General features: G+C 54.8%; 1 protein-coding gene across 1 annotated transcript in view; it reads left to right on the forward strand.

Annotated features, from left to right (window-relative positions):
* The first annotated feature begins 315 nt into the window (after positions 1-315).
* The window catches only part of CCDC124 (coiled-coil domain containing 124), a 9,473-nt gene continuing 762 nt past the window's right edge, over positions 316-9,026 (forward strand). The window contains 4 exon segments of the mRNA XM_006106979.3: positions 316-417; positions 5,774-5,943; positions 8,301-8,490; positions 8,927-9,026. The exon segment at positions 8,927-9,026 is cut by the window's right edge and continues 17 nt beyond it. Of these exon segments, the coding sequence (XP_006107041.1) occupies positions 5,785-5,943; positions 8,301-8,490; positions 8,927-9,026 (449 nt within the window). The 5' untranslated portion in view covers positions 316-417; positions 5,774-5,784.

Consider the following 9,026-nt stretch of genomic DNA (forward strand, 5'->3'; position numbering starts at 1 on the left):
TTTTATGGACTATACGCTTCTTCTTTTTTTAAATTGATTTTTTACAAAGAGGAAGGGAGAGGGATAGAGAGTTAGAAACATCGATGAGAGAGAAACATCGATCAGCCGCCTCCTGCACACCTCCTACTGGGGATGTGCCCGCAACCAAGTACATGCCCTTGACCAGAATCGTACCTGGGACCTTTCAGTCCACAGGCTGACGCTCTATCCACTGGGCCAAACCGGTTAGGGCGGACTATACGCTTCTTGAAGAAAACGAATAAATGGACCTCGGCTTGGGCCGGAGATCGCCGGCACTTCCTTTACCAAGATGGCGGCAGCGCGGGTACGTCATCAGCGCGCGCCGCCGGGAGCGCAGCACGCAAGCCCCGCGATGACTTCACAGAGGAGCGACCTGACCGGCGCCGGGGGTAGGAGGTAGGAGCGGCCGTGTGCGGGCGGAGCTGGGGTTCGGGGGGCGGGGTGCGGGTGGGCCGGGTGGGCGCCTGGGCCTGGGACCGTCCCCAAGGAGGGCGAGAGGTGGGGTGCTCGGGGCGGGCGCACTTCCGGCGCCCAGTCGCGGAGGCTGCCGCGGGGGCTGTGCCCATTAACCACAGCTCGCGACGGAAACCCAGGGGGACAGCGGCGTGTTCGAGTCCGCCCAGCTCCGGCCCTGCCCTTGAGCAGCTCCCAGGCTGGGGGATGACAGAGCTCCGTCCCCGGCTTCTTGCAGTGGGGTCAGGACGGGAGCGAGGGACGGTGGGCTGGGCGAGCCCAGAAGGGAGGGCCGGAGGGCTTCTTGGAGGAGGAGGCATTGCGCTTCATCTCTTCTCTCTTACTTTCACATCCAAGCAGTTATGTGGTTCTTGATTCCCACCTGAGTGTCCCCCTGTCCAGCCAGAGCCACTCCCCGGATCCCTGCTCGAGCTCCCTGCTTCTGTCTTCTCCCTACTCCCCATCCCAGTTTACTTCCTCTCCAACCTCAGAGGGTTCCTTCCCATAGGTCTGCGCCTCCGGGCTCTAGCACCCTCTGCACCCTCCCATCACCCTGGAGTACAAATCCCTCCTCCTAGCCTGCCTGCCCCACATTCCTGGGGGCTAGGATTTTCCTCTCCTTTAGACTTTTTCCTGTAAATCTCATCCAGGAAGTCCTTTGACACACATCTCCCAGAAGCCCCCTCCAGCGCCCCCCCCCCTTTTTTTGCAGGTCCCTATCACAGCTCAGATCTCAAGTTGTCACTCTTAATGCCTATCTCCCAGACAGCCTGGCAATCCCATGTGGGCAGGAAGCCCATTGGCTCCACCTCTTTCTCCAGTGTCCCCCTTGTTTTAGGTGCTTAGTACCTGCTTGCTGAATGACAAAGTGAGGGACTGTGTGCCAGAGAAGAAGAGCTGTCTGTCTTAGTCAGCCTGGGCTGCCATAGCAAATACCACAGACCAGGCAGCTTAGACAACAGACAGTGATTTGCTCACAGTTCGTTCCTGGTACAGGCTTTTCCTGACCTGGCGACGGCCACCTTCTTGTGTACTCACATGGTGGAGGGTACGCTCTAGTGTCTTTTGCTCTTACAGGGGCACCAACCCTATTAGATTACATGAATCTTTTTTTTTTTTAAGGTAGGATTTCCACCAATGTCTTCTTTTTTTTTGAAAAAATATTTTTATTGATTTCAGAGAGGAGGGGAGAGGGAGAGAGACAGAAACATCAACAATGAGAGCGCTAGCTGGTTTGGCTCAGTGGATGGAGCTCCGGCCTGAGGACTGAAGGGTCCCAGGTTTGATTTCAGTCAAGGGCACATGCCCAGGCTGTGGGCTTGATCCCCAGTATAGGGCGTGCAGGAGGCATCCGATCGATGATTCGCTCTCATCATTGATGTTTTATCTCTCTCTCCCTCTCCCTTCCTCTCTGAAATCAATAAAAGTATATTTTTTTAAAAATACCACACAATGAGAGAGAATCATTGATTGGCTGCCTCCTGCATGCCCCCTACTGGGGATTGAGCCCTCAACCCAGGCATATGCCCTTGACTGGGAATCGAACTGGGGACCTCAGTCCATGGGACAACGCTCAACCAATTGAGCCACACCGGCCAGGGCTGACCTCATTTAATCTTTATCACTTCCTCACTGGTCCTGTCTCCAAATACAGTCACACTGAGGGTTAGGGCTTCAACATGGGAATTTTAGAAGGACACAAACAATCAGTCCTGGGTTCTCTCTGAAGAGGGGGTCAGAAAAGCCCTGTCAGGCCTTGGGTTGCAGATGAGGATGAGGAGATTCTGGGGCAGAGTCCCTGTGAGTGGGCCGGGTTTTCACAGGAGGAGGGGTTAGGGCGGGGTGTATTAGATGAGGGCATAGCAAGAGCAGAGTCCCAGTGGCAGGAGGGGACACAACCCAGCATGAAGTAAATACTGGAGGAGCCCTGGAAGTCAACACCTGTTCACTCATTTGCCTAAAACATTTATTGAGAAAAAAAACAAAAAAACAAAAACAAAAAAACATTTATTGAGCCCTGGCTGGTAGCTCAGTTGGTTAGAGTACCATCCCCATACACCAAGGTTGTAGATTCACTCCCTGGTAAGGGCACATACAAGAAGTAACCGATGAATGCATAAATAAGAGGAACAATAAATCAACCTCTCTCAAGTCAATAAATAAAAATTTTAAAAACACATTTATTGAGAGAAAAAAGAAAAACATTTATTGTGCAAATGAATGAGGGTACTGGGGACACGGTAGTGACCTAGATAGTCCCAGCCCTGCCCTTATGGAGCTCCCAGCCTGGTGAGAAAAAGGGACATTTGTTAACCATATAAATGAATGGAAAGCAACCCAGACAAGGATCTCAAAGAAAAGTTTGAGGTCTAAGAGTCAAGGGGACCCAGGGAAGGCTTCTTGAAGGCTGCAAGAGGTTTAAATAGGAGTTAACTAGGTACGAAGAGGAACAAAGAATAGCCAGGTAGAGCGCACAGCAAGTGCAAAGGCACTGAGGTGGGGACCCTCTTGACATATTTGAAAAATAGCAAGGAGGCTGGTGTGTCTGCTGCAGGATTCATAAGGGAGAAATGGAGGGACTCACACTGGAGTAGGGGGTGAGGCATGTTCTCATCTGTAACTTGGACAGTAATCCCCACTCCGTGGTGCTTTCCTGGGGAATCTGGAGAGGGTTTCTGTTGTAGATGCTCAGTAATGGATGCTGGATTTAGTGTGGGGAAGGACTAGAATCATCCCCACATCTCAAATAAGAAAACTGGGGTTTGAAGGGAAATACATCAAGTACGATTACAGAGCCGAGGACTCAACCCTGACTCTCCTGGATCCACTGATCCCCAGTCTGTCCCGTTCTTCCTCATGGGGTTTGCTTCCCATCTCAGCCTGGAGGGACTGTCCTTCTGTGTCAAGTGAGGGGCCCTAGTGGCTTCTGAGTCCTGATCTGTGTTGGTGTTCCCTGAGGGACCTGCCAGGACCCTAGGGTGGAGCAGTGATAAAGGGCATGGAGTCCGGCCTGGCCAGTATAGTTCAGTTGTTGAGCATCTGCCTATGAACCAGGAGGTCAACGGTTCGATTCCCAGCCAGGGCACATGCCCGGGTTTCGGGCTCAATCCCCAGTAGGGGGCCTGCAGGAGGCAGCCCATCAATGATTCTCTCTCATCATTGATGTTTTTATCTCTCTCTCCCTCTCCCTTCTTCTCTGAAATCAATTTTTTAAAACGGAGATGGAGATGGGACTGAGGAGCTAGGCCTGGGCTGGAATCCAGGCCCCTTCACTAACCCCCTGTGTGGCTCTGAGCCTGTCACTTAACCTTTCAAGCCTCAGATTTCTCACGTGTAAATGGGCACCTGATGAGGTACTTCAGCGCTCCCACCTTTGAATGGGAATAAGGACAGTCCCCATGATTAAGGTTGTGGGACATTTGTTTGAGTTGGTCCATGTGAAGTGCTTAGTGGAGGATGCCTTTGCTGCTGCTGGGGATGAAATGGTTTAGAACAGTAGTCCGCAAACTGCGGCCCGCGAGCCACATGCGGCTCTTTGGCCCCTTGAGTGTGGCCACGAAGTTTCAATCGCACTGTAAGTGCGCGCCCGCACATGGTATTTTGTGGAAGAGCCACACTCAAGGGGCCGCAGTTTGCCGGCCACTGGTTTAGAACACACACAGCTTTATCCGATCAAACCTCCGGCTCTGCCCGTTGCATCATCATCATTCCCTCAGTGTTCGGTGCCGCCCATCTGACAGCCAGGGAGGGCTTTGGAACCAACTAATCAGAAAGTGTTCCTGCCCTGCTCAGAGCTGCCTTGTAACTCCCTGGTGCCTGAACATAGCCTCATTCTTGCCTCAAGGCCTTTGCATGTGTCGTGCCCTTCCCCCTGTATCCTCACCCCTGTATCCTCACAGGGCTGCCTTCAACCCATCCTTCAGGTCTCAGCCGGGCTGCCACCCACCAGGGTGGTGAGAACTCACTAACGCTGCCTGTAAAGCACTTGGCCCAGCGCGCACAACTGCTGCAAACAGGAGCCGATATTAGAGTTTCTGCTGAGGGCTCAGGGATAGCAGCTTCCTCCCGCCAGTCACACCGCTGAGAGTTTGGACTTAGAGGATGCCCGTCCTAAGTCGGGATGGCCCCACATTCCCTCCCCTTTATTCTTCGATGCTGGGCCCATTTCTCCAAGGCTCTGCGAGGGGTGAGGATGACATAGGAGGGACGTGCATCAGCCCATTTCCCAAATGAGGAAAACTGAGGCCCGGAAGGCATGTGCCCTGGGCCACACAGCACTTGGTCCTCAGTCAGCACTTGAGGAGGTAGTGCTGTTAATGTCTCAACTGCACAGCCTTCCCTTCCTCACCTGAAAGGCAGACTTTGGAGGTGACACTCCAAGCTCAGCCCCGTGTGACCTGGCCAGGTACCTCGGCTTTCCGGTCTGAGAATGGGAATAAGAACAGTCCCCACATTCACGGCTTTGGGGCATTCATTGAATTGGCCCATATAAAGTGCTTAGCAGAGGGAGGGCCGGGCACAGGGAAGTAGCTGGGACTCGCACAGACCATGTGCCCCCCAGACAGCAGCTTCATGATTGTTGCAGCACCTCCCAGCTGTGTGAGCCGGGCTGGGTCACTCTTTGCCGTTCACGGCGCTGTGGACCCAGGATGGGGGGCACTGAGCCTCAGGGTTGTGGGACTCAGGAACTGAAGCCTCGAAGGTGGCAGACTGGCCTGGAGAATCCACACTAACATGACTCACAGGAGCTAAAAAGTGGAGAGAACCCAGATGTCCACCAGGGGTTGGGTGGATAAACAAAATAGCCATTCACACAAGGGAATGTTATTTAGCCAGAAAAAGGAATGAAGCACTGACTCATGTTACAATGTGGATGATCCTCGAAAACATGCTGAGTGAAAGAAGCCAGATGCAGAAGACCACATGTGTGATTCCATCTCTGTGAAACGTCCAGAACAGGCAGATCCATAGGGACAAAAAGCAGATTATTGGTTGCCAGGGGCTGGGGGAAGGAGGGACGTGGGGTGATAGGAATGTTCTGGAACTAGTTAGAGGTGGTGATTATACAACATTGTGAATGTATGAAATGCCACTGAATTGTACATTGAAAATGGCTCATTTTGTGTTCTGTACATTTCACTTCAATACATTTTTTAAAAAGAGAAATCACTAAGTCTGAGCCCTTGTTTTACAGACGAGGCCATTGAGGCCCCAAGGGGGTCCTGGCTGCCCAGGAGTGAGTCTGGGGCTCCTGGAGATGGATGCCCCCTACTCACTGGTCCCCACCCTCCTCCCACAGCCTGCTGAGGGATGCCCAAGAAGTTCCAGGGCGAGAACACCAAGTCAGCAGCAGCCCGGGCACGGAGGGCTGAGGCTAAGGCGGCGGCTGATGCCCGGAAGCACAAGGAGCTGGAGGATGCCTACTGGAAGGATGAGGACAAACACGTCATGAGGAAGGAGCAGCGCAAGGTTGGGGGGCCCTGGGCTGCTGTGCCTGTGACTGAGACAGGCATTCATGGTAGAAGGTGGTGGGAGGCCTCTGGGGCTTTGGCCTGAAGGGCAAGGAGCCACTAAACCCGGAGCAAGGGCAGGGAGGGAGGCAGAAGCAACAGCTCGTCCAAAGGTCCTGGGGTGGCCAGGACTTGGCACGTTGGAAGAACAGCAAGGCAGCCACCGCCCTCCATGGGCTCGTTTCTCTCCTTCATGTGATGCCAGGGTCAGGTTACACTGGCAGTTCTCACTTGAGGGGTGATGCTGCATCCAGGGAACACTTGACAACATCTGGAGATTTAAAGTAGTATATATATTATATATATATATATATATATATATATATATATATCGTATGATTTCATGAGGAAGGGAGAGGGAGAGATAGAAACAGCAACGATGAGAGAGAATCATTGATCGGCTGCCTCCTGCACACCTACTGGGGATCGAGCCTGCAACCTGGGCATGTGCCCTTGACTGGAATCAAACCTGGGACCCTTCAGTCTGAGGCCAACACTCTATCCACTGAGCCAAGCCAGCCAGGGCAAGGAGACATTTTTGGTTGTCACAACTGGTTGGTGGAGGGTGTTCCTGGCATCTGGTGGATGAGGCCAGGCATGCGACTGGGCCCCTAGCAAAGAATGAGCCAGCCCAGACATCAGCAGAACCGAGGCTGGGAAGTTCTGGATAGACTCCCACTTGTGACCTGCTGACCTGGGCCCGCAGGATCTCCCAGGAGTTTATAAAAACACAGAAGAGGGCAGAGATGGCTGGCTATCCCTGATGGGCCCCAGTGCCAGGCACACAACGGGTGCTTAATTGTCTGGGAATGTTTGAGGGCTGGTGCTTACCTGTCCAGCCCAGTAGGTGGCACCAGAGACCCGCGGAACACATCCTGGTTCCTGGGCTGGTCCCGCCTGCCTAGGATCCTGGGGGATGCGTTGGTGACTCCAGGCTGAGAACAGGGGTTTCCTCCGTTGGAAAACATGAAGGTTGTGGAAAGTAGCAGTGCTGATGCAGTCCCTGCACACCTAGATCATGGGGTGCCTGGGCACTTTCGAGAGTTTTCCCATTGTCTTTCTGTGCAGGACTGGATCCTGCCTTGTTGTTAGTGGACATTGAATGTCACTGGTTCCCTCCACTCCTCTTCACATGCTGCATTGGGTTTGTGAGGGGCGGGGGGGTCTTTAAACTTTTTGACTGTCAGCATTTTGACAACATAGCAAAGTTGAAAACCCAAAGGGAAAATCAGTGTCCGCCAAAGATCCATTATGCAGACAGAAAAGCCAGGAACCTTTTGACAGTCTGGGCCCTGGGAGCCCTCCCCAGGCCTTCGCTCTGGGCCTTGGGGTCATCCCCATCCTCCAGATGAGGAAACTGAGGCTCAGAACACAGTGGCCTTGCCTGAGGTGCCTGAGCACAGAAGTGGGAGCCCCAGAAGCTATACTCAAACACCCTTGACCGTTAAACCTGCCCACACACACTTTTGTGCCACGCAGGCAGGATGGAAGCTCAGTGGGTGTCCTCAGGCACATCAGCCCCTCTCCTGGGACATTCAGTCCAGCCAGGGGGGTGTCCTGGGGAATAGCAGGCACGGACCATCCCGGAGGCATGGGGGGCAGATGGCAGAATTGTAGGCAAGTGAGGGTGCCTGAGTGCAGAACCCAGCCGGCCACACACACTACAGTGGGACCTCACTCTGTCCCCTGGAGCAGTGGAAGGGCAGTGACCAAGGATAAGTTCTGTAGGCCAGATGTGCCCTCGTCCCACTGGCATCTGGGTCTCCATGGGAGCCTCGGTGCCATCAGCCCCATCCACTGTGATGCTAGACTGGGGCCAGTGCCTCCTCCAAGGTCTCCTGACCCAAAAGGGCAGAACTCTTGCCCCAGCTCGCAAATGGATTCAGACCCTCTGTGGCTCCTGTCTCCTTTGGAATCCAATACAAACTGCTCCCCAAGCCCTTGAGGCTCCTAAGCTGCCCCCCCCCCCCCACCACACACACACACACTTCTCCCTCTATACTTCCCATCCCCACGTCAGCCACACCGGTTCTCTCTGTGCTTCTCAGCATGCTGGGTGGCTCTTGCCTCAGGGTCTTTACACCTGCCACTCCCACCACTCTCCCCCCCCCTCCTCCTGGCTGGCTCCTCCTCTGCCCAGGGGTCACTTTTTCCTTCCAGACCTACCCACCCACCTGTGTTGTTCCTATCTTCATATATGTTGGGCCCTCGTGCTCCCAGCCATGTCCCATGTCCAGCACAGGGTCTGGCACTGCAGGGTCTCAGTCCACCTTGGCGGTAGGGTGGGGTCCACCCCTGACTGCCCCATCACCCCAGGAGGAGAAGGAGAAGCGGCGCCTGGAGCAGCTGGAGCGCAAAAAGGAGGCCCAGCGCTTGCTGGAGGAGGAGGACTCGAAGCTCAAGAGCAGCAAGGCCCCCCGGGTAGCTGTGCCAAGCAAAGTCACCCGAGCCCAGATTGAGGAGACGCTCCGCAGAGACCATCAGCACAAGGAAGCCCAAGAACCAGGTGGGGCAGGGTCCCCTGTGGCGCCGCCCTCTTACACGTTAAAGAATAGGCAGCGGCCCTCCCCACCCCAGAAGCCTGGGCTCTGCAGGAAGCACGGGTGGGCGGTGGCTCGGAAGGCCTGCTCTGAGCGCAGGCACACCCTGGGTACCTGTTCTGCACCGGACCTCGGCTTGTGCGCCACTCCTCCCCAGTAGGGGGGACGCGGCCCGAGGCTGCGGAGAGAGCAGCCGTGTGTGTCTCCTCCGTGTGTCCAGCTCCAGGGGAGTTCAGAGGGCAGAGGGCTGGGCACCGGAAGGGTAGGACCACCCCCTAGGTCGGTGCTGGAAGGGCTTCTCAGCTCAAGTCGCGTTCCTGCCATCATTCTCCCCTCCCTTCTGTCCCCACTGTGTCTCTCTCTGGATATGTCTCTGTCACCCGGCTGGCTGCCCATCCCCAGCCGAGAAAGTCAAGAGCCACCTGGAGGTGCCACTGGAGGAAAACGTGAACCGCCGAGTGCTGGAGGAGGGCAGCTTGGAGGCGCGCACCATCGAGGACGC

Source organism: Myotis lucifugus, unplaced genomic scaffold, assembly GCF_000147115.1.
Source record: "Myotis lucifugus unplaced genomic scaffold, Myoluc2.0 scaffold_963, whole genome shotgun sequence".
Classification (NCBI taxonomy): Eukaryota; Metazoa; Chordata; class Mammalia; order Chiroptera; family Vespertilionidae; genus Myotis; species Myotis lucifugus.